The sequence below is a fragment of the Dendropsophus ebraccatus genome, chromosome 3 (genome assembly GCF_027789765.1).
Source record: "Dendropsophus ebraccatus isolate aDenEbr1 chromosome 3, aDenEbr1.pat, whole genome shotgun sequence".
NCBI classification, from domain to species: Eukaryota; Metazoa; Chordata; class Amphibia; order Anura; family Hylidae; genus Dendropsophus; species Dendropsophus ebraccatus.
In genome coordinates, this window is record NC_091456.1 from 48,476,241 (window position 1) to 48,501,885 (window position 25,645).

A 25,645-nucleotide genomic window follows, 5' to 3' on the forward strand; every position below is an offset into this window, starting at 1 on the left:
AGGGCTATTCGGCTATTCAGAAAGTCTTAAATCAATAGTCAATCATCCCCGCCGAGTGCACTGACTGGCAGAGAGCGTTGACTGCGATGATGACTACCTGCCCGCCTTTACCTGCCATGCGCCCGGGGATTACAACTTTTTTTTCTGTATAAAACCACCACCACCAAACTAAGTAATTGGGGAAGAAGGGCCTTGGTAACAGAGGTAATTAAGAATCCAATGTTCGCTATGGATGAGCTCCAAAGAATTGTGAGCAAACTTACTAAATGTTCGGTTTTGTCTGAACCTAAATGCTCAGCATTCAACTTCTGGCTGGAGAAGTTGGCATGTGACTTACGGTGGCTCCAGTCTTAGGACCGCCAGGAAAACATGGATACACCCATGGCTGTATCTATGATTTCCAGGACTCCATAACACCGCATCCAACTTCTCCAGCAACTACCAAATATTCTATTTGCAGATGGGAGAAACTTTCATAATGTCAACCATTACTGTAGCACTCCCGTTTGGCCAGAAAGAAGCCTTTGCTTTGTAAAAGATGATTAAAAGCCCATCTGTAACTTGTAAAAAACAGGATTCTGTGGTCTAATAAACCAAGATTGAACTTTATGGCAACTCTGGCAAGGCTGCGTAGCCTCCTCCAGAATTACTGACAGCTGGAGGAGGCGGAGCAGTGGCCTAAAGACAAAGCAGCGGACGAAAAACGGGACCGGAGCGACAGTGTCACAGATGCCGGATCACACAGCAGTGCTGAAATTATGTATGCACTACTTGTGTGATTTGGAAACTGACAGCATGGATATATGCACACCTGTTCTGTCAGTTTTCATGGCCACATGAATGATACATGGATTGTGTGGCCTAGCTGCTCGATTACTTGTGCCATGCAAAGGTGCTGCAAACAAGCGCCAATCTTTCTAAGCGGAGCTCATTTGTGTCCCCAGACGGTCGCAGATCGTCTAATATTAAAGCAGCATATTCACAGCGGATTTCATGCTGCGGATTCGCAGCGAAATCTGCTGCAGATCCAGTGTCAGTGCATCTCTATGAGAATACATAGTCGCAGTGGTATTGACATCCCGCTGCAGGTATGTAAGTTAACCCCCAGGCTGCCAGAGCATACATGACCTCCTCCCTGCTCTGGCTTGCTTTGGGGGTTCCCGGCGTCTGCTTGTCCCGCTCAGCCAATTAGTGCGCTGCCCCGCCCCAGCCACTGATTGACTGAGTGGGACGTCCTGCCGAGAACCCCCGAAGCAAGCCGGAGAAGGGAGAGGATGGTGTATGCTCCGGCCGCTGGGGGCTTAACTTACTTACAGCGGGATGTCAATGTATCATATGTGAGTATGTATTCTCATAGGGATGCACTGACACTGGATCCACAGCAGATTTTCCTGCGAATCTGCAATGTGAAATCCACTGAAGATCCATTGTGTGAGAAGGCACGCTAACATTAGTTTCTTTCCCACAGCTAGTTCATGTCCCTGCAACTAAAAGCAAAAAACCCCCCAAAGTATACAAAAGTATCTTCTTGAGTAAGCAAGACTGCACTCCACACATGGTGATCCAGGTCAGGTTTTTCCTATTTGGCCCCCGGAAACACTTTGGATTAATTGAACGAAAAAAAAAAAACATTTAGGCCATACTAATAAACAATTATTTTTAGAATGCTAACAAAATTCCTTCTGCATGCTCTATCAGGAAAGCTGGATTTTATGCAAAACAGAGCAAAGTGTTAAAATTACTGATGTTCCAGCATCAATATCATCAGACTAACAGAATACCAGTGGAAGCCATCCAAATACAAAAAAAAGCCTTTGTTCTTAAGAATCAATAGAAACAAGTGGAAAACTTTTAGAAGATAAGGAAAGGTAACTAGTGTTTCCATATGCATGAAGTTATTGTCCCTTTCATGGCATGGCGTATGTTGTCTCTAAAGAAGCTTTTCATACTCAACATTTGATTCAATAGAACAGCATGGAATGCCCTCTGCAGCTTCATAATGTTCATAGTGCATGTGTTGTGTTATACTGGACTTCAACGCCTTTATACTTCATCTAAACATTTCCCTTTATTTTCTACAGGAATGCGTCACCTTGATATAAACAACCATAAGAGTTAGAGAAAACAGGTATGTACTGTTACCCACTGTCATTTGTTAGGGAGTAAATCAGTGTGAAAGTCTCGAGTATCACAGTGAAATCCGCTGTAGTTTTATTTAGCATGGTACCATCACACGCCCTCTGATCGACGCGCCACCTTCTCAAGCTTCTCCATCCCCGACCTGGCTCTGTGTGAGATCTCCGTTGTCAGAGCAGGATAAGAGCCAAGATCGTGAGGCTGCACAAAATCTCGGAGCTTTAGGCAGCAGCGCATCACTCGGGGGGGGTGACGGCACACAGCATTACAAAAATGAGTAATTGGAATACCCTTATGGATGAGATTTTAAAGAACTCTGATCTGTGATTGCCGCCCCCCTGACGGATCTGTATAACCAATACCTCCTTACAGGAGATGTTCCTGATGATTGGAGAATGGCCAATGTTGTACTCATTAATAAGATAAGTAGTAGTGAAGAGCCCAGTAACTACAGGCCAGTTAGCTTGATGTCTGTGATAGTTAAAATGAAACTCTTAAAAAAAAAAACATAATTGATCACCTAAAAATCAAAACCTTTATAGACCCAAACCAGCATGGCTTTGCTGAGGGGAGATTTTGTCAGTTTTATCTACTTGATTTCTTTGAAGTGCTGAATGAAGGTGGTGCTACCTATCTGAACCTCAGCATGATGTGTATTCTGAGCAAAGACTGGTTACAAGTGGTGGCCACATGGGTCTGTTCTAGGGCCCATTTCTTTTAAATATGTTTGTAAGTGACATAGAAGAAGGTTTGGTCGGCAAGGTTTTGTCTGCTTGCTGATTTGTGCAATACGGTCAATCTTCCTGAAGGTGTCAGTAATATGGAGAATTATTTAGCTTTACTAGATACGTGGTGATAAAAATGGAAAATGCAGTTCAATATTTCTAAATGATAGAGAAGGAATCCTCTATCCGAGTATTGTAGTGGCAGTTCTTTGTTAGTAAAGACTTCAGTAGAGAAGGATTTAGGAGTAGTGATGTCTCCAGTTTGGATAATTTCACATATGACAATACCAAATATGTTATCTTTTACATTTTTTATTAGAAAAATGATGGGTGATTTGATTGCATTGATTTAGATGATCTAAATCAATGCACACTCTGGCAGTTTGTAAAGTCTGCCACAGGTAAACTATGAGCAGAAGAGTCACTGGGTATTGATCGGGCCTCTGTGCCACCGCTTATCGCTATTGATTGGAGTGATCTCTGTTGTCTTATTACTGACAGTTTTCATCTACAGACAGCAATTGGCACCTAGCAGATAGGATGCAGGTATACTCTCTCATCTGGCCCATGCTGTAACTTAACATTATGGGTGTGGGAGGGGTTAAAAACAGTGCTCCCCACATCAGTTAGCCACATTGAAGAATGACTATATCTCCTTCTTTTGATAGCTTGGCAAACCCGTTCATTACACAGGGTTCAGCGAACACCAAAATGATGCTTAAAGGGGAATTCCAATCTCAAGTAATATACAGTGGGGAAGATTAGTATTTGATACACTGACAATTTAGCATGTTTTCCCACCTACAAAGAATGGAAATGTCTGTAATTTTTATTGTAGATACGCTTCAACTGTGAGAGACAGAATCTATAAAAAAAAATACAAGAAAATCATTTTAAATTAATTTAAATAATTAATTTGCATTTTATTGCATGAAATAAGCATTTGATCACCTACCAACCAGCAAGAATTCTGGCTCTCACAGACCTGTTTTTCCTTGATGAAGCTCCTCCTAATGTGCACTCATTACCTGTATTAATTGCACTTGTTTGAACTCATTACCTGTGTTAAAAACACCTGCCCACACACTCAAATAATCACATTCCAACCTCTTCACCATGGCTGAAGAGGATACCAGAGACAAAATTGTAGACATGCACAAAGCTGTGATGGGCTACAGGACAGTAGGCAAGCAGCTTGGTGAGAAGGTAACAACTGCTAGAGGAGGCATTGGAGAAGATCATGTGGTCAGATGAGACCAAAATAGAACTTTATGGTATTAACTCCACTCATCATGTTTGAAGGAAGAAGAGGATGTGTTTAACCCCTAGAACACAGTCCCAACTGTAAAGCATGGAGGTGGAAACATCATACCTTGTGGGTACTTTTCTGTAAAAGGATCAAGACAACTACACAGTATTGAAGGAAGGATGGATGGGGCCATGTATGGCGAGATTTTGGCCAACAACTTCTTGCCCTCAGTAAGAGCATTGACAATGGATTATGTCTGGATCTTCCAGCATGATTATGACCCATAAAACACAGCCAGGGCAACTAAGTAGTGGCTACATAAGAAGAAAGTCTTCAGACTTGCGCCCAATAGAAAATCTTTAGAGTGACTCTGTAACCATAATCTACCCCCACCCCCCCTCCCAAACAGCTTGTACCGTCAGATAGCTACTTTTAATCCAAGATCTGTCCTGGGGTCCATTTGACAGGTGATGCAGTTATTGTCCTAAAAATCTACTTTTAAACTTGCAGCCCTGTGGCCCTAGGCCTGCGACCCCCCCCCCCCCCTCTGTCCCTCCTTCCCACCCTCTCCATCATTAGGAATGCCACTGGCCAGGATTTCACCTAATCATTACTTGTCTGAACACTGCACAGGTGCCTTCACAATCCACCACATGTGCAGTGTTCAGATAATCCTGGCGGTGTTCCTATTGGTAAAAATGGTGGGGAGGAGGGATGACGGGGCGACAAAGGCCTAGGGCACAGGCACTCTAGGCCACGACAATTTGACACAAGGCTCCAAGTTTAAAAGGTTTTTTTTTTAAGACAATAACTGCATCATCTGCCGAACGGACCCCAGAAGAGATCTCGGATTAAAATCAGCTATCTGACAGTACAAGTGGTTTGGGGGGAAGGGGAGATTGTGGATACAGAGTTGCTTTAAAGGGAGAGTTGCTAACTGATCAGGAGTGGGAAAAAATCCCTGCAGTGTGTGCAAACTTGATCAAAGGAAACATTTTTACCTCTGCAATTGCAAACAAAAGTTTCTGTACCAAATATTAAATTCTAGTTTTCTATTATATAAACTACTTATTTCATGCAATAAATTGCTAAATAACTATTAAAAAATGTTCTTGATTTTTTTAAATATATTTTGTCTCTTAACGGTTGAAGTGTACCTATGATAAAGTACAGACCTCTCCATTCTTTGTAGGTGGGAACACTTACAAAAATCAAAATTGTATCAAATGCTAATTTTCCTCACTGAAGGTACACTTGTAGGGCTTGTCCAGTTAAATATTTTTGCTATTACATTCATTTAGCAAACTTACCTCCACCTTCTATATTACAAACCACAGCTCTACTCTAAAAACTGTGACTGATATATTATATATATATATATACTTGGACTGATATATTTGCAGAAATAGGGGAACATTTATTAAGACCGGTGAGCAGGGATTACGACTAGTGTATGCCATGAAGTAGGTAAGAATCTGCGGCCCCTCCGAGCCTTGCACCAGTGGAGCAAGTTTCATAAATGTCCCTCATAGTGTAGCTGCATAGAGATATAGGTCCAGACCAAGCAAACAGTGTAAAAAGAAAACTGGTGTAAACTACCCATAGCAACCAATCACTGCTCAGGTTTTAGCTCTGGAAAAATGAAATCGCCATCACTCTGCTAAAAAAACAAACAAACAAACAGTGGTCTGGCTGATAAAAATATATATATATATATATATATATAGCAGATGAAATTTTTTCAGCAGACAGGTGGTCTGTAACCTAGACAACTAGCTGTCAACAATGGAAAAGAGCAGCATATGAGGAGACAAGTTTGCTAAATGAATGTATTTGCAAAAAGTTTTTAATTTAACGTTTCCTACAAGTTTTACTATAATAGTTGACATTGGAATACCCCTTTAACTACTCCCTTGGTGGAACTGCAGGGAAATTGACCCCCCCCCCTACTTTTTTGTGGAGAAATGAACACTGAGGGGTACTGAAAGTTGGACACTGAGATTACCATAATTTTAGGACTTCTTTCAGAAGGCAATGTTGTAAGCAGACAACCCATTTAATAAGATTTGGCATTGTCACCCAATTTTCCATACTGCCAATGAATGAAGAAAAACCTTTATTGTGTATTTTCGCATAGTAATGAATGTTCAACAGAAGATGATCTTTATTATAATTGCAATGTTGTTCCTTTGCAGGAGAACATTTACAGCTTTCCAGAAGATTACAGAAAATCACAGAAAATGACCAACATGTTTTGAAAATCATCAAGATACAGTAACTGAGCTTGTGATGTGTACACAAATACACTCGGACATAAATAGTTCACTGCATCTTTTGTATTTTTATTAAAACATATTTAAACTTTTTACCATTGTTAAGTTCCTGCTTTTATATTTAGTGGAGTCCTTAATTATTGGAATAGAAAAAAGACTGCAGTAAATAATACTTAAAGGGATTATCCAGCACTACAAAAACATGGCCACTTTCTTCCAGAGACAGCCCCACTCTTGTCTCCAGCTCGGGTGGGGTTTTGCTGCTCAGTTCCATTGAAGTAAATGGAGCTTAATTGCAAACCGCACCTGAACTGGAGACAAGATTCGTGTTGTCTCTGAAAGAAAGTGGCCATTTTTTGTAGAACTGGATAACCCCTTCAATCCTTTACTTCATAGTACTTATAGTGTTGGAGATACCCTCTTCAGGACTTCAGACAACAGTCATTTTATTGTTTTTTCTTATATTACTCTATGGAATAGCACAGCAGACTTTATTTTTTTTAATAATACCCCCCCCCTTCCCATATTAAAAGTTTAAATCACACCCCTTTTCCCATTTTATAAAGAAAAAATAAAAATAAAAAAACATGTTTGCTATTGTTGCATGCGGAATTACCCAAACTATTAAATTATTGCATTACCGATCTGGCACAGTAAACTGTGTAAGCGCAAAAAACCCCACGAAAGTGCAAATTTGCAGTTTTTTGGTCACTTCAAATCCGGAAAAACTGGAATACAAAGTGATTATGTATGCAAGCAAGCTACCAATAGAAAGTACCGATAATGGCGTAAAAAATGACGCCTCAAATAGCCCAATAGGCAAAAAAATTAAATTGTTTAAGAATGGTAATTGAGTCATTTTAAACACATGTAGTTTTTTTTTTCTAAGCAAGGTTTTAATTTTCTAAAAGCAGTCAGTGAAAAAAAAAGTAATGTAAGTTTCATAACATTGTAATCGCTCTTGAGGAACCTAGATAACATGCCAGTTTTACCATAGAGCAAAAGGTATAAATACACAACCCCCTGAAATGAAAGTTTTTTTTGGCTTTTTTCAATTTGATTGTGCAAATAATTTTTTCCAGTTTCGCAGCATATTTTATGGAGAAATTAAGTCTGTCATTTCAAAGTACAATTGGTGTAAAAAAAAAAAAAAGGGCTCATGTAGGTCTACAGGTGAAAAGGCTATGGCCTTTTAAACACAAGGAGGAAAAAATGAACATGCAAAAATGAATATTGGCTTGGTCCTTAAAAGGTTAAATGAGCTGTTAACTGTACTGTGTAATTAAAAACTGCATGGGTTTTCTATGCAGTTCTCTACTGTGTGAGAACAGCCTAAGGCGGCATGCACACTTCCGTGATATTCGGTCTGCAAGCTGACTGTATAGCACAGACTACACTCTTGACCGTTTATGGAACTCTCGTCATCATAATTTATTATGATGCCAGGAGCTCAGAAACAGTTAAAACTCCATGCTCCAAAAGAAGTTATTACCAGGGTCTGAAAATATTACTCCAAGGCATATGTCCTAAGTACACACAAAAATATTTACTTTACATAATTATCAAAAAATACCATTATATGCTAGGACCAGATAAACAATTACTTCTAGAACAGGGGTAGTGAACCTTAAGTCTCCAGCTGTTGCATAACCACAACTCTCATCATGCCTGTCCAGGCATGATGGGAGTTATAGTTTTGCAACAGCTGGAGACCAAAGGTTCCCTACCCCTGTTCTAGAATGTTATTGAAAAAAAACACTATTCAAAGATTAATATTTGCCAACTGTAGGATGCGATACCAGCTGCTGCTGGTTGTAGGAGTCTGATAGAGGCCAGGACAGGTGTGTTCCCGAGGAATTACCCCATATCCATAGGACTGCACAACATAATATGAGGTACATTACAAAAAAATAAATTAAAATAAGATTGTAAGAAACAAATCTCAATGGGTTTGGTGCCCCTTCACTAGTGACTGCTTGCTGGCTGCCATCCTAAGGCTAAACACACACTAGACTGATTTGTCACTGAGCACCCTTTAGTGAGCTGGGTGCTTGGGAATAAGCTTGTGAAGGTTTACTTAACAGCTGGTTAACTTGAGAATAATACTTTAGATATGTTTTACACTTCACAGCTTCTCGCTGGCGGACTTGTTTGAATAAATACTTAGATAGTCACTGAATACTTTGCTTAACTTTAGTAGCTGGCGATGGTGACAGCGGACTGCAGGGTAGGGAGTGAAGTGGGCCCTATCCAGACCCTTTAGCACTCAGCTGTTCAGCTGAGACTTCTTTTCAGTAGTGAACAGTCCCTACATCCACAGGTATGAACATTCGCCTATTGCTGTCCATGGACACAGAGTGACATGAAATCCCGGAATACAGGCACTACCTAGTGACCTGTGATATCTCTCTATCTTGGACATTTGCTTGCTGTGAGCTAAGTTGTAACTTCCAGTTGGAAAAGTGCTGCCTAAATCAATGCTTCTCAAACTGTGAAGCAGGTTTCACCAGTGAGGAGCCCTCTACTTGTTAGTGAGGCACAGCTGGCGAGGCAGTATTCACAAAAGTGACTATAAGCTGCACAGTCCTTTCTTTGGCTGCAACAACTCTGGTTTAGGAACATTATTGACTCATGTTGTTCCTATTTTGATGAAATACAGAGTTTAGTAGGCAAACAAAGGGTAGACTAAACAATAGTTTTCATTTTTACATGGATTTCCACCACAGATGGTGAGACCCTGGCATCTTTTTGGCCAGTCTTGTGAGCAGGGTCGTATTAGCTGCTGCCCCATGCACTAAACCTAAAGACGCCCCATCTTCACTCACCAATTAGCATCATGATTCTTTAGTTTCTGAACATCATATTGATATCTGATCAGTCTAAGGCCGTGTTCCCACATTTACTGTACGTCACCACATGCAGCCGAAACCACTCATTTGGTAACCAATAGGCGTATTTCCAATAGTCCGGGTGACAGCATATGACTACTGGGAAAGAAATGGGAGGGTGGTTTCGGCCACATGCATTTCTCTACATGTTGAGACATTGTTTGAATTGCGTTTTTCATGGTTTCATAGAGTGGTAGGTAATAGCTGAAGGCATGGGTCTCCAAACTGTGGCCCTCCAGCTGTTGCGAAACCACAACTCCCATCATGCTCGGACAGCTAAAGCTTTGGATTTGGCTGTCCAGGCATGATGGTAAATGTAGTTTTGCAACAGCTGGAGGGCCGCAGTTTGGAGACCCATGGCTCAAGGCGTCACATTTAACATTGCCACACCAGACCTGAACAACACCACCATATGCTCCCCTCGAAAAGACGCCAGATTTACTGACAAGTCTGTTTGGGAGGTGGGAGACTAAAAAAATAAAAACAAAAAAAGTTGTTTCCCTTACCCTGCTCCCTGGTGCTGCCCCAGGCACTGGGCCTACTGGTAAATACAACCCTGCTGGTGAGGTCCAGGCATCACTTTGCACTGTTGGGTGAGGCTCCAAGAGAAAAAGTTTGAGAAACACTGGTCTAAATAATTATACACTGATGTGGATGTCCACAAATGCTGACAGATTTAATGGATGTGTGAAAGGGGCCTTACTCAGCTTTATGTCTGATTTGCCAATGGTAGTCTTATTTATTGGATTTGCATAGCATTTTTGCTTACATGTATACTGATTTTATATAGTGGTTTATAAACATACTCTGTATGGCACTGTATTTTATGTAGCATATTGATAAATGTGGTGAATTATTGTAATAAATTATGGTTTTCTTTGCCATGGTTAGGTAGTGAATATATGAAAAAATATTTATTTATTTATTGATTGATTGATTGATTTATGTTCTTTATTGTAGAGAAGCTTTCAGCAGAGTATGCGAAGCTGTCCCGGGGACTAAAGGAGTATTCAAGAAAAGAAAGGTAGATATTTATGTATTTATTAATTTATCTTTATTTTAATTAAAAAAAAAAAAAAAAGTTAAATTTTACCACTATTTTTACATAGCGTCTATCTCACAGACTCCCAATAAAAAGGCATTTAAGGTTATTTTTATAGTCCCTCTAGGGGATGTCACAATGTGATATTCTGATTGCTTGCATAATATTTTGTTATTCACAGGACACCAACTTATTATTTTCTGTCAGTGGTACCATTTGGTTGTACCTCTAGCCTGGCCTAGTGGGTATACAGAATTGGTAGGCATGGGGTCCTTTGTTATACTCCAAGCTGCCATGACAACCATCAGCTCCTATTATCACATTTGCAGGCAATGGGTAACAGAGAGCCCCCTCCTTCTTTGAACCACTTACATGACAGGTTTGCCGTTAACTGCAGTATTTAAGAGGGTTAAACTGATAAAAGTTGTTTCCCACCCCGTGGGAGGTCTATAATATGAGGCATGGTCTATAAGCTGAGACCCGCCCCTGTGACAATGTCAGCCCAAAGAGATCATTTTTTAGAAAGACGCTGGATCTCAGAGTAAAGCTAACGGTAACTATGTAATGCTCGTGTAATAGGCAACTGGAAACTGGCAGCATGCATATATGCGTATCAGTTCTGTCAGTTTCCCTTTAAATATACACTATTCACCAAAAATTAGGGATATTTGGCTTTCGGGTGAAATTTATGGAAAATGTAAAACGTTCACACTACAGTGATATTATATCACGGAAGTAGGGCATCTATTTTTAAAGTGTACCTGTCATCACAAAACACTTTTGACATGTCATAGAGACATGTCAAAAGTTTTGATCGGTCCAGGTCTGAGCGTTCAGACTCCGTACCCATCGGGAGAACGAACATGGAGAGGACTGCGCTGCAACGCGTCCTCTTCCCGCACTGTGTTAGGCCCCCGTAACGGCTGATAATTGTTCCGTGGAATAAGGCCTTTAGAAAAAAGTCAGGCTCCATTATAAGTCCAACTCTTTTTTTCTAACTCAGAGGCGATCGCTCTCCCGATCGGTATGGGTCTCAACACTCAGACCTGAACCAATCAAAAGTTTTATCATGTCTCTATGAAAAGTTTTTTGTAACGACAGTGACACTTTAAGCATGCAGTGGTGATTTCCTCATCTCCCTTGAGCATCAATGACAGACTGACAACATTTCATGCTGTTCACAAGTTGACCTATTGTCTGCTTAGGCATTGCAACCCACTCTTACAAGCCTACAGAAGGCCTCTGCATGGCGACTCAGCTGATATCATAGCTTTTCTATTGGAGTCAGGTCTGGATTAAGTGTAGGTCACTTCATTTGAGATACCCCAGTCTCCAGCAGCCATTCCCTAATGATGCGACCTGGATGAGCTGGCGCATTGTCATCCATGAAGAGTAACTTGTGTTGTTTATACAGAGGCACAGAGGTGTTACAATGTGGGTAGGTGTGTCTAATGAATACATAACTACCCTACACTGTGTGAATGGTACAGTGACAAGCATATACCACTTGTATAACATCAATAATCCGGTCATTCTGCCTCTGCATGATCAAGTAGAAAAAACACCTCCACTCCTCCTAGGGATATCTGTGGGCGCAGGTCCAAAAGAGACACAAATAGATAAAAGCTAAAAATTTATTGCATAAAAACAATGTATTAAACCATTAAATAGCGACACAACGCAATTCTAAACTGATCCACTTTCTTTGTCAAGTGTCACTGGAAACTGGATCGGTTTAGTAACACGTTGTGCCGCTATTTAATGGTTTTATACATTGTTTTTATACAATAAATTTTTAGCTTCATCTATTTGTGTCTCCATTGGAGCTGCGACCATGGATATTCCTAGGCGGAGTGGAGGTGTTTTTTCTAATTGCTATCTATCCTGTAAGGATTTACCTGGGGAGTGGCTGCGGTCCTGTTACATGCGATTGTGCCTCATCCTTGCACAACACTATCAGGTTAGAGCCTTTCATTCATTGCTCTGACCTGTAGTATTGTCTGACCTGTGCTACGGAGCGCTGTTTTATCTTCTTCTGCATGAACATAACATCTTTATGGACAGCATTGCTCCAACTCATCAAGGTCCCATCATAAGGGAATGGCTACTGGAGATTGAGGTACCTCAAATACAGTGGCCTGCACATTATCCTGACCTAAATCCCATAGAAAACCTATGGGATCAGCTGAATCATTGTGTAGAGGTTCGTAACTCCAGAACCTCAATGATCTGAGGGCCGCCCTTCAAGAAAAGCTGGGATGCCATGTCTGACAGACATGAGTTGACTACGTTTCGTTATCTTCCTCAGGGTTCCCTGAGGAAGATAACGAAACGTACGTAGGTACTGCTCTTTCTGGTGTTCTGGCAGCATGGGTGAGTGCAATAGAACTAGAGGATAATAGTAGCTGATTTTAGACCCCTTGTAATTTGTATGTAAGCATATGGGATATTAATATATATATACCCCTGTGCAGCATATTGAGGTAGAGTGCTAAAACAAAAGATATTATCATAGCTGCACCTTCCATGATGATTTATATCTGCTGACACCAGTTTTTTATGTAATGTTTTTAATTAACTTTTTGTGGTCATTTTTAAATTTTACTTGAATGAGATATAATATATATTTGGTACCAATGTATACATAATAGAAATTATATATATTTTTTTATGAACTAAGCCCAGTGTTCGTTTGTATAAAGTATAGTGTGGGTTGTTTTTATTTGATAAGGTGACATCTGGTGGTGCAGGGTGGTACTGCTGCCTAAGTTGTTAGATTACCCCGTTCCCCTTATCTCAAACCTTGTGTGTAATAAGTTAAATAGTTATTAGCTTACTTGCCTCCTCCTGTTATGTCTCTTCTTTTTCTTCCCTTGTTGACAGCTCATTGAGTGTGACCACTGCTTTTAGAGCAGAGCTGTTGTCGGTAACCTAGACAACGAGCTGTTAAAAATGGGAGGGAATAAGCCGCATATCAGGAGGAGAAGGCGAGTTTGCTAAATTAATATATTTACAAAAATATCTAACTCGACAAGACCTAAAAGTGTAACTATATTAGTTTAGGTGGGAATACCTCTTTAAGATAAATGGCTGTCTAAGTAATAAACAAATAGCTTGTGTCTGTTACAGCAGGAGCTGCTTTTATAGAGAAGCTTTCCATTCTGGCTTATAGAGGAGGCTATTGAATGGGGATAGGGTATATGGATAAAACAATGTATGCATGCGACGCCTGTATTAATTATAATTTTTTAGCTGGTGACTGATAAATCTTCCAATAAGCCATACGAGGTTAACAGACTACAGGGACAATAGTAATTTGTGTCTGTATAGAGAACATAGAAATATTTTTATATTGTTTTGTCAGAGTAATTTCTTAGCATATGCTGTATTAGAAACCCTATGAAAATACAGTATCCCGTTACCTATAGGTAATGCTGTACCGGTATGATATGTTGTTAAATGGATCCTGAATAAATACATGGAATGAGGGCCATCTGGTAACACTTGTATTACTGGCAAAGCTGATGAATTCTGGCATGATTTAAAGTGAGATTCGTGACTCATACTATGCAAATCTGAGGCGGCATAGAGAAGAGATTATATCACTTTCATAATCTTGTGTGAAGATGCAGGTATAAATAGTAGGTTACTGTGCTGTTCACAGGACTTTGACTAGCTTTATTTTGTATGTATGCTGGGATTCAATTTAAAGTTTAGGCAGAAGTGATCTTTGTTATTTCTTATAAACATATCTCATGTATCTCAGCAACAAGACCATGAAAGGTTAAGATCCAGTACTTGTCATGTATTATAATATACATTATTTGTTAAGATCTAAATCATAAACATAATTATTATTATTGTTATCATCATCTTTAACCCCTTAACAACCGTCGGCGTACATTTACACCCCCCACTGCCTTTGCCTTAACGCAGGTGGGCGTAAATGTACATCCTACTGGGGTCCCGGGCTATGGAGCGGGCTCACGAGCTATGGCATAGCAGTGATCAGTGTTAGCAATCTAATGTAATAATGTTAAAGTCCCCTAAGGGACTTATAAAAGTTTTAAAAAATGCCCCAAAGCACCTCCCCCAATAAAAGTAAAAATCACCCCCTCTCCCCATTTTATACATAAAAATAATAAAGCTAATTAACATATAATATACCGTAGCGTGCGTAATCGTCCGATCTATTAAAATAAACATGCATATTGCTGTGTTCAGACCGACATATTGAATAAAGTGCCGTAAAGTGCATTAAGTAAAATGGAAGCCCACCAAACTTTGCAGAATCGCATTTTTACAAGGGATTCTGTCATTCATTTTATGACAGATTGAAAGATGCAATTACAAAGTACACCTGCTCCTAAAAAAACCCAAGCCCTTACATGGCCCTGTAGGTGGGAAAATGAAAGAGTTATGGGTCTAAGAAGGCAAGGTGGAAAAAACGAAAACGCAAAATTGACAATTAAGCGCTATACAAGTTATAGGGGGGTGACAAACAGGAACATTACAAAATCAAAACACGTTGTGTGAATAAGATAAATGGCGGACTTGTACAAACGGACAGAGGACCCTGCCCAGGAGGGCTTACAATCTATAAGGTAATAGGAAGGAGACAGTAAGTAAGGGGGCAGCCAGTCAAAGTGTGGTGCAGAGTTATTGTAGATTGTAGCCTAGTTTAAAGGGGTTATCCAGCGAAAATCTTTTTCTTTCAAATCATCTGGTTTCAGAAAGTTATATAGATTTGTAATTTATTTCTATTTAAAAATCTCAAGTCTTTCAGTACTTATCAGCTGCTGTATAAAATGTTTTCTTTTCAGTCTGACACTGTGGTCTCTGTTAACATCTCTGGCCGAGACAGGATTTGTCCAGAGCAGGAGAGGTTTTCTATGGGGACTCACAGAAAACCAGGACAGAGTTCCTGTCTCGGACAGAGATGTTACCGATGTCCTTGCAGCTCTTGCTTAACTAGTATACATACCTATTCATGGTGCAGGGCTCCTCTTCTCCTGCTTCTTCCCGGGTCCCTCGCGCTCCTCCAGCCTTAGGCCTGTGTCAGCTGACAAGCCGCTCAGCCACTCAATGGCCAGGACTGCCGTGGCCTGTGATTCGCTGAACGGCCTGTCAGCTGACACAGGTCGCCCTGACGCTGGAGGAGCGCGCAGGACCCGGGAAGAAGCAGGAGAAGAGGAGCCGTGCACCATGAATAGGTAATGTATATCATCAATCGCCGGCCGTGCACCACTATTCCATGTAGCGGTACGCTGTCGGCGCCTGACAAATATAGGTCCGGACCTATATCAACGATCAGCCGATGACAACGATCATCGGCTGATCGTTGTCTCTAGTCCACGGAGCGATAATCGGAAGAATCGGGCCAATTCAGCCGATTATCGCTCCGTGGAATAGGGCCCTTATTCAGGCAGCAGAAATAGATGGAAGGCCAGAGAGGAGAGTGTTGCAGTAGTCCAAGCCGGAGATAATGAGAACATGTACCAGCAGTTTTGGTGGAGGCAGGGTTGAGAAAAGAGCAAATTTTGGAAAGGTGAAAGTGGCAGGAGGTGGTCAGGGTCTGAATGTGCGGTATAAAAGGGTAGAATCAAAGGTGTCCGAAAGACAGCAGACTTAGGGGGGCGGGGGTCAGAATGCAGATATTGATTGTGATTGACAGATTCCATAGAAGAGTGGGGGAGAGATGATTAGTTTTGTTTTCTTTATGTTGAGTTTGAGAAAGTGGAAGGAGAATAAGGAAGTTATGGCTGATAGACACTCGGGGATCCTGGATATAAGAGAGTTGACAATCCAGACCAGAGAGGTAGATCTGAGTGTCATCGGCATAGAGGTGGTTCTTAATTCTGTGGGATTTAGTAATATAATAAAAACGCAGGTGAACTTTATAGGAGTTTCACATTATCTGCTGCCCTCCTGCAGTATTAATTGGAAATAATCAGCTTTTAAAGGGGTTATCCAGCACTACAAAAACATGGCCACTTTTCTCCCTCTCTTGTCTCCAGTTCAGGTGTGGTTTGCAATTAAGCTCCATTTACTTCAATGTAACTGAGTTTTAAACCCCACCCAAACTGGAGACAAGAGAGGGGGAAAAGTGGCCATGTTTTTGTAGCGCTGGATAACCCCTTTAAGGCATTAAACACTAACATGCTTACCTCTCCACACTCATCCGGAGTCCCAATGCCGGTGTTCCCCGCTGACTATAGCCGCTGTTACTTCCGAGACAAGCTTAGCCAATTACTGACTGAGACGGGACAGCACTGTGGCCTATGATTGGCTAAGCAGGCTGTCACTCCTGAGATGAGCTTCTTTTTAGCGTACACAAAAATGTGATCAACCAAGTTTTTGTGCATGCTAAAAAAAAAAAATATATGTTTTGATCCTTTTTTTAATCCTTTTTTTAAATCAAAATTAATGGAAAAATGGATTTACACAAATGCATCAGTCTTTTCTTCCGTTTTCTCCATTTTTTGCATAAAACGGATAATAAAAACAGATTACAAAAACGCAGTGTAAACCGAGCCTTACCCAGCTTGTCATGGGTGGACATGGTAATCCATGATTCATGATTATGTAATATAAAATATTGCCATTTTTTGCTAGTGTAATGGTTATGATTATAAAAATGTACCTCTTATTATAAGACTGCAGTCAGTCATCCACAATGGAATACAGTGGGGAGAATAAGTATTTGATACAATTAAATGCCATTTTTGCAAGTTTTCCCACCTATAAAGAATGGAGAGGTCCTTAAATTTAATTGTAGGTACACTTCAACCGTGAGAGGCAGAGTGTATTAAAAAATTCCAGAAAATCACATTGTATGATTATAGCATTAGCATTTTGTTGCATACGTGTTTAATCACTATAAGTATTTGATCACCTATTAGCCAGCAAGAATTCTGGCTCTTGCAGACCTGTTAGTTTCTCTATGAGAATTATAGTAGATTTACTTTAATTTAGGAACAATTTCAAGTTGTGGCACACATATACAATTTTTTTAAAGAGACCTATACCATTTAATAAATTTGTGGAAACTTACTACATGTTTACAGCATTCCTGTCACCAAGTACCCTGACCCAAATCAGTGTGCAATCCATTCAGCCACTGGAAGTTCTGGTATCCATGGATATGGCCATGCCAGGTCAGTACTGTGCACAAGCCCAGTTGGTTAAGAATGGGTATCAACATAGGACCGACTCAAAATGGTTGTCTTCATGGATACGCGAACTGGCTAAATGGATTTCATGCTGATTACGGCAGCGTGCTTCATGATAGTTATGCTTAAACTAAAGATAAGAATATAAAATGCTGGTCTTGAATATATCTATCCCTAGTTTTTTTTGTGTCTTCAGAATTTGGGAATATGTAGCTATAGAAGGCTTGTTATGTTATGTAAAAAAGAAAAATTTAGAACTAATGAATAGTGATGAGCAAAGCGAATTTTGGTAAATTCGTTAACAAAATTCGTAAAAAAAAAAAAAAGGTTGCTCACCTGTCTGCACTCCACCGGTGTCCTCTTCCATGTCTTAGCCGCCTCCAGCCGGCTCAGCCAATCACTGACTGTGGTAGAGTGCTGCGGCCAGTGATTGGTTGAGTGAGCTGTCACACTTGTGTCCACCAATCACTGGCCATGGAACTGTCCCTTCTCAGTCAGTGATTGACTGAGCAGAGAGTGACAGCCCACTCAGCTAATCACTAACTGACTGAGTAGGAACATTGCTGCGATCAGTGATTGGCTGAGTGGGCTGTCACTCTTGAGACACAAGAGTGACAGCCCACTCAACCAATCACTGGCCACAGTGCTTTCACGCAGTCAGTGATTGAGCAGGCTGGAGGCAGCTGAAGACATGGAAGAGGACACTGCGGGAGCTTGGACGGGTAAATAGAGATTTGCGAATTTTGTGGTAAAAAGTTGCGAATGTTGTAAACCGTATTTTCAAACGATTCACTCTACTAATGAAGATGAGAAAATAACACAAATAACATTAATCTTCACAAGCACTTGTATCTATTTTTCTTAAATAATGTCTGTTTTTGTCTAGCCAGCAAATAAAATTCTCTCTAGCATCCTTGGAAAGAGCAATCTTCAGTTTGCGGGAATGTGTATAACATTGAATATATCTACAACCAGCTTGAACATGATGACTCCAGATTCAAAACAGGTACGATCCTATCTCTATTTAACTTTAGTTTATGGCTTCCATCCAAAGAATATATTTTAGCTATTAGGCTATGTTCACACCCATTAAAATAAAAGCAAAGTATAACAGTAAAATAGGTATAAAACATGGCCGTAATGTGCTACATTAAATTCTGTGCAAAAACAGAAAGAAATGTGTGCACAGGTTAATTTTTCTAGACTTTAATGTAGCACATTTTTAGATTCAAAATACGACCATGTTTTATACCTATTCTACTGTTAGATTTTTCTTTTATTTTACTGTGTGTGAACATAGCCTTGAAGCAAACACATAAGCCCATTTAATAATTTCTTTGATGAATTTATGAGACATCGGCAGTTGATTGACAGCGTTCTCCCTAGGGACCGCTTCATACTACGGGAATTTGCGCAAAATTTTAAGCAGAGTCTGTGTCGCAAACCCTGCTTGAAGTTACGCCTGTCCCATTGATTGAATGGGACGTCTCACGAGCACTCCGCCATCTGCCCAAATAAGTCAATTCTTTGGGCGGACGACGGGAGTGCGCGTGAGATAAATAATCCAGATGGACGGGTGGGGGGAGGGTATGTGGACAGGTAGGGAGGAGACATGGCCTCCCTGCAGTGTACTTTGAAGGGGTTAATAAAAAGCTAAGCTATGACACAAGAGGCTTAGAAGATCACAGTTTTTGACTGTTGCTGTGAGATAGAGATAGGAAAACCTTCGGAGGGAAAAAAAACAGACATGTTGACGTGCGCTTCTTAGTAAAGCTGGCCAAGAAGGGTCAGGGGCTTTATGGAAGACTGGTGTATGAATAGGCCAGGCTTAATAAATGACCTCCTTACTGTTAAAATCTATTGTTAAATTCCTCAATTTTATGTAAGTATTCATTGAAAAGCAACAATATATGATATTTAGCTAGCTTTTAGTGGTCTCTATTCCTTGTATTAAGCTTGCAGGCATTGTATCCCTAAAGCAAATGAACTGAATGAACGAATGAATGAACATGAAATGCCTCTGCAAAATGTAAGTGTTGGCTGAGGCTGGAAGTGGTTGCCAGAGCAACAGTTGGAAATACATTTGTCATGGAAAAGGATAAAGGCAGAAAGCCCAAGTATCATTGCCTTCAATAAGTATATACAATGCAAAAATGCATTGACTCAAATATTAGCAGGGTAGATGGGGATGACAAGCGGTGACAGGGAGATGCTTATTTTAAGGTCCTGCTATAAAGGCTAATATTATTAGCACAGCATATGGTAGTATCAGTCAAGGTGGCCATCCCAGTTTCCTGGAAATTGCTGCAGGGATATTTCCCTCCTTGGTAATGTGCCTAGTGCAGTTCTGGCCAATTCTGTCTCCAGCCTTGTGATAGCCCCTTTGCTCCCCCCCCCATATTTTGCTGATGTTATGTAACCCAGATTTACTACCTAAACGTTACACTGAAAATATTGATTGGGTGTATCTTATACTAGGAAAATTGCTATTCCATAATACAGACGTGGCTCCAAGATAGAGCTATGGGGTATGTTCACACATGGCAGAACTGCTGTGGAAAATTTCTGCAGCAATTCTGCATTAATTGTCAGAAAAAAAAATCTGCAATGAGACAATTTGCACCAAATTTGTTATTTTTTTTGTCAATCCTGGTGACTGGTGTTATATGTAACGCCAGTGAAAAGAATCCCAGTCTATAGTAGCCTTAAAGGGGTACTTTGGCCATATAAACGTTTTGCTATAACGCTGAGGCTGCATAGAAAATAACAGACACGCTATTCTTACCTAACCCCGCTCCCCGGGTCCTCCTGCGGCATCCCTTCTAAATGCTTCCACCGCCACTTCTGAGACTGACTTATCTCGGCAATGACAGCCCACTCAGCCAATCACTTCCTGAGATGGGTCAGCTTCTCTGCCAGAAATTAACTGAGAGGGTTGTCACTGCTGAGATGAGTCAGTCTCAGAAGTGATGGTGCAAGCATTCAGTAGGTGATGCAGAGACGCCACAGGAGGACCCAGGGGAGCATGGTGGTTAAGAATAGCATTTCTGTTATTTTCTATTCAGCCCCAGTATTATGGCAAAAGTTTAAATGGCCAGAGTACCCCTTTAAGGCTGCGTTCACACTACGTATATTTCAGTCAGTATATGTATATTTCAGTCAGTATATTTCAGTCAGTATTGCAACCAAAACCAGGAGTGGAGTAAAAACACAGAAAGGATCTGTTCACACAATGTTGAAATTGAGTGGATGGCCGCCATTTAATGGCAAATATTTGCTGTTATTTTAGAACAACGGCTGTTATATTGAAATAATGGCCGTTATTTACTGTTATATGGCGGCCATCCACTCAATTTCACCATTGTGTGAACAGAGCCTTTCTGTGTTTTTAATCCACTCCTGGTTTTGGTTGCAATACTGACTTAACCCTTAGGCGACCCTGGACGTACCCTTACGTCCAGGGCCCCCTCCCCGCGTCCAGAGCGGGCCGCGCGGCGGCCGCGCTTTGAACCACCGCAATCCCGGGTGCCTCATGTAGCCCGGGATCGCGGCTATTAGCGGGCACGGTCCGATCGCTGTGCCCGCTAATCAGGTAATCGGAGGCAGCTGTCAAAGATGACAGCTGCCTCCGATTACCGGCTGCATATGATCGGTGGTGGTATAGTGGGGAGATCGCTCCTCCGGGACGTTGTCCCAGAGGAGCGATCTCCGATACTGAAGCCGGCCGGGTACCGCTCCAAGATGGCACCGTCCCCGGCTCGGCACTCGTTTGTTTCCGGCTGCAGCAGCCGAAAGCAAACGAGTGCCGATCTCATGAGAGATCACAGTGTATATTAGTATAAAAAAAAAAAAAAAAGTGTTGTTAATAATAAAAAGCCCCCTCCCCTAATAAAAGTCTGAATCACCCCCCTGTTCCCAGGTTTTAAATAAAAGTAAACAAATAAATAAATAAACAAACATGTTTGCTATCGCCACGTGCGTAATCACCCGAACTATTAATTAATCAGATTCCTGATCTCGCATGGTAAACGGTGTGAGCGCAAAAAAATCCCAAAGTGCAAAATTGCGCATTTTTGGTCGCATCAAATCCAGAAAAATTGTAATAAAAAGCGATCAAAAAGTCGTATATGCGCAATCAAGGTACCGATAGAAAGAACACATCATGGCGCAAAAAATGACACCTCACACAGCCCCATAGACCAAAGGATAAAAGCGCTATAAGCCTGGGAATGGAGCGATTTTAAGTGACGTATATTTGTTAACAATGGTTTGAATTTTTTACAGGCCATCCGATACAAGAAAAGTTATACATGTTATATATCGTTTTAATCGTAACAACTTGAGGAACATATATAACAAGTCAGTTTTACCCCAAGGCGAATGGCGTAAAAACACATACCCCCCAAATAAAAGAAATGCGTTTTTTAATTTCAATTTCACCACATCTTGAATTTTTTTCTGGTTTTGCAGTGTACTTTATGCAAAAATTCAGCCTGTTATTGCAAAGTACAATTAGTGACGCAAAAAATAAGGGCTCATGTGGGTTTCTAGGTGGAAAAATGCAAGTGCTATGGCCTTTTAAACACAAGGAGGAAAAAACGAAAATGCAAAAATTGAAATTGGCCGGGTCCTCTTTAAATATACTGACTAAAATATACGTAGTGTGAACACAGCCCCAGTCTGTAAATATATAGTACTAGTGCCTGGGAGTAAGGGTATCTGGACATTTGCGGACATTTGCTAAACTGGAAGGCCATAATCATCATCTCACTTTATTGTACTTTCAAGGGATAACTTGCATTGTGTTGTTCTGTTGTGCACACTTGTACCGTTCTGTAGCATTGAACTTTGTTTTGTATATAATGTGTCTCTGTTATGTTCACTTTGATTGCACTGGGCCTGCACCATACTCTGAATGGGTTAATAAAAGTGTTTATATAATATTCTTCATTTGTAAAACATTATTGTGTTAAGTATGTGAAAATAAAGTGCACACTGTAATCATCTACATGATCTAAAGAATTACTTTCACTTTTTATTCATCCACAGATCATAGCAAACCATCATATGCAGTCCATTTCCTTTGCATCTGGGGGTGACCCGGTAAGTAGCTTTATGGTCCAATAGTTTTTATTGAATTTTTCAATAATATTTTCTAACATAACAAATCAAAGCACTATAGTGCCAAGACATCAGAACATAGTAAATTATAAAAGTTCAGAAATACAAAAAAATCACAAAAGAACTAAAGGCGTTCATGGTCTTCAGGTTGAAGTCGCTTTCTGTGGAATACCATACTATATCATTCCTACCGCCTTCCTTCTCTTACATTATAACAGCGTTCATCTATGTCTCTGTGTGCCGTATTTTAAGTGAATGCATCATCAGAAAATGAACTATTAAACATATTTTTATAAATTTTTGAGTTAGTTTTTTTCTAATTTTCTATTTTAGTATCTATAATATTAAATATTCATGAAATAAGTTGCAGTTTTCAGTTTTTCATCCATCCAGGATGTTTGTTTTTTTCTTTTTTTTTGCAACTGCAGGGTCGCCGCATAACCCTATTGAATAGTATTTGTGAAAGCAGGCAACCTGGCAGCGTGAAAGGCAGTGCAACTTGGTGGTTCCCAGTCATGTGACCAGGAATCACCCTATAGCCCTTCCCTTGTGACTGTGGCATCTAAACAGTTTGTACATATGCCAGTGGTGATGCAGTGTCCCAATTGGCACCCCCGTGTAAGAAATATCATTATGTATGTGGCAGGCTGTACTAGCAGAGAGCCAGTCTAATATTTATACATTGCATTGATCTGTTTAAGCAATCAAATGATTTCTTATAATAATCCCCTAGGCCTAGGGGGACTGAGAAAATGTGAAATAAAGTTAACAAATGTTTTTAAAAATGTAAAAAACAAAAACCATCCCTTTTTAAAAATTAAAGGGGAACTATCAGCCAGTAAGATTAATCTAACCAGCTGATACGTCCCTACTGCACAAGAGATGCCGAGGAGGAAGGTATGTGTCTTACCTTCCTCCTCGGCGCCACTCTAGTGCAGTTAGTCTTTTGCTAACCTCTCTAATGATAATGAATGGATCGGGCCAGCCAGGGGCAGGCAGTGCTCCAACAGGGTGCCCCAGTGCTCCTAATGGCCTAACTGCCCCGGATCAGCACCGAGGAGGAAGGTAAGACACATAGCTTCCATCTCGGCATCATCTGTGCCATAGGAACCTATCAGCAGGTTCGATTTGTCTAACCTGCTGATGTTACCCTTTAAATCACCTCCATTTTCCATTTCCTATTTTCCAAATAAAAAAGTATAAGCAAAAACAAAAAAACAAAACATATTTGATATTACCATGTGCAGAATTGTCAGAGCTATTAAATGGGTTATCCAGCGCTGCAAAAATATGGCCACTTTTCCCCCTACTGTTGTCTCCAGTTCAGGTGTGGTTTGCGATTAAGCTCCATATACTTCAATGGAACTGAGTTTCAAAACCCCACCCAACCCGGAGACAACAGTAGGGGGAAAGTGGCCATGTTTTTGTAGCGCTGGGTAACCCCTTTAAAGCCCAGTAGCACGCATGTCACAGCAAGGGGAGGCAGAGTTCCGTGAAAGTTTGAATAGAGTGCTCCTTTTCATTTTATCATTTACTCCTCTTTATCATTTAGTCCTCCTTATCATTTACTTCTCATACTTCTTACATATTCTGCACTGCTTTACAGTCAAGTTATTTAAGGTAACTTTGTTCCAAATGGATGGAACCAGGCTGTAAGACAATGCACAGTTGCTGCTAAATGTATGGCATTCAGGTATATAGAGCAATGTAAACAATGAAGGGGCCACAATATGATATATGTTCTGGGAAACCCCTTTATTAGATTAGGGAAACCTGTGTAGTAGTTAAACCATAACTCTGTCAAATATAAATTAAAAAACACATGGAAAAGCCATCCCAGCAAAACTAAACTATTACTTCCTTTTATTTGTCTACTAGGATGCTACAGACTATGTCGCATATGTAGCGAAAGATCCTGTTAATCGCCGAGGTAAGTTCTATTAAGATTAATTGTTAATATTAGTGGTATAAAACATACACACTTATATATACCTGTATGTTCCCCCAGCGTGTCATATACTGGAATGCAGTGATGGACTGGCTCAAGATGTCATCAGTACTATAGGCCAAGCTTTTGAACTTCGATTCAAACAGTATTTACAGTGCCCCTCTAAGATGCCAGCATTTCCTGACCGGTAATTCAAAAGTGTAAAGTTATGTGACTAATATGTTCAAATTTGCTTAAGAGCAGAATTACAATTATAACTATATACTCATGTATTGCATCTCTTAATGAATGTGTGTGACTATTGCTTTGTATTGACTGTACCCACTTAAAGGGGAACTCCAGCAAAAAGTTTTTTTCTTACAAATCAGCTGGTGTCAGAAAGTTATATAGATTTGTAATTTACTTCTATTTAAAAATGTCAAGTCTTCTAGTACTCATCAGCAGCTGTATGTCCTGCAGGAAGTGGTGTATTCTTTCCAGTCTAACACAATGCTCTCTCCTGCCACATCTGTCCATGTCAAAAACAGTTTAGAGCAGGAAAGGTTTTCTATGGGGATTTGCTGCTGCTTTGGACAGTTCCTGTCATGGACAGAGGTGGCAGCAGACTGGAAACTGTGTCAGACTGGAAAGAATACACCACTTCCTGCAGGACATGCAGCAGTTGATAAGTACTGGATGACTTGAACGTTTTAAATAGAAGTAAATTTCAAATCTGCATAACTTTCTGACACAAGTTGATTTGAAAGAAAAATTGCTGGACTTCCCCTTTAAACTGCTATATTAACTGAATTCTGATATAAGCAAAGCAGCATCCTTACTGATCTACATTTATATTAGTGTTAAAAACTGTATATTTTCAGAATGCAAAGCTTAGATGACCCATTATGGCCAGAAGAAGATGGGACTGCAACAGAACCTCAATATTACAACAGCATTCCGAATAAAATGCCACCTCCGGGAGGGATCATTGATGAGAGATTAAGAGCTCAGCATCCAAATCAAGGAGATAATTCACAGGTATATACCATAAGCCAATAAATGGTTAGAAATCAGGGGGTTGTTTCTTTTTTGGCATACAAACTTTTTCCAGT

General features: G+C 40.4%; 1 protein-coding gene and 1 long non-coding RNA gene across 4 annotated transcripts in view; one reads left to right on the top strand and one right to left on the bottom strand.

The window, feature by feature from the left end:
- The window catches only part of SHC3 (SHC adaptor protein 3), a 99,387-nt gene that overhangs the window by 61,162 nt on the left and 12,580 nt on the right, over positions 1-25,645 (top strand). For both annotated transcript variants that reach the window (XM_069961699.1, XM_069961700.1), the window contains 6 exons: positions 10,232-10,295; positions 18,372-18,491; positions 22,535-22,588; positions 24,485-24,536; positions 24,615-24,741; positions 25,415-25,571. In XM_069961699.1, coding sequence (XP_069817800.1) covers positions 10,232-10,295; positions 18,372-18,491; positions 22,535-22,588; positions 24,485-24,536; positions 24,615-24,741; positions 25,415-25,571 — 574 coding nt within the window. The remainder of the gene's footprint in view (positions 1-10,231; positions 10,296-18,371; positions 18,492-22,534; positions 22,589-24,484; positions 24,537-24,614; positions 24,742-25,414; positions 25,572-25,645) is intronic.
- The window catches only part of LOC138785600 (uncharacterized), a 45,922-nt gene that overhangs the window by 11,579 nt on the left and 8,698 nt on the right, over positions 1-25,645 (bottom strand). The gene's annotated exons all lie outside the window — the stretch shown is intronic.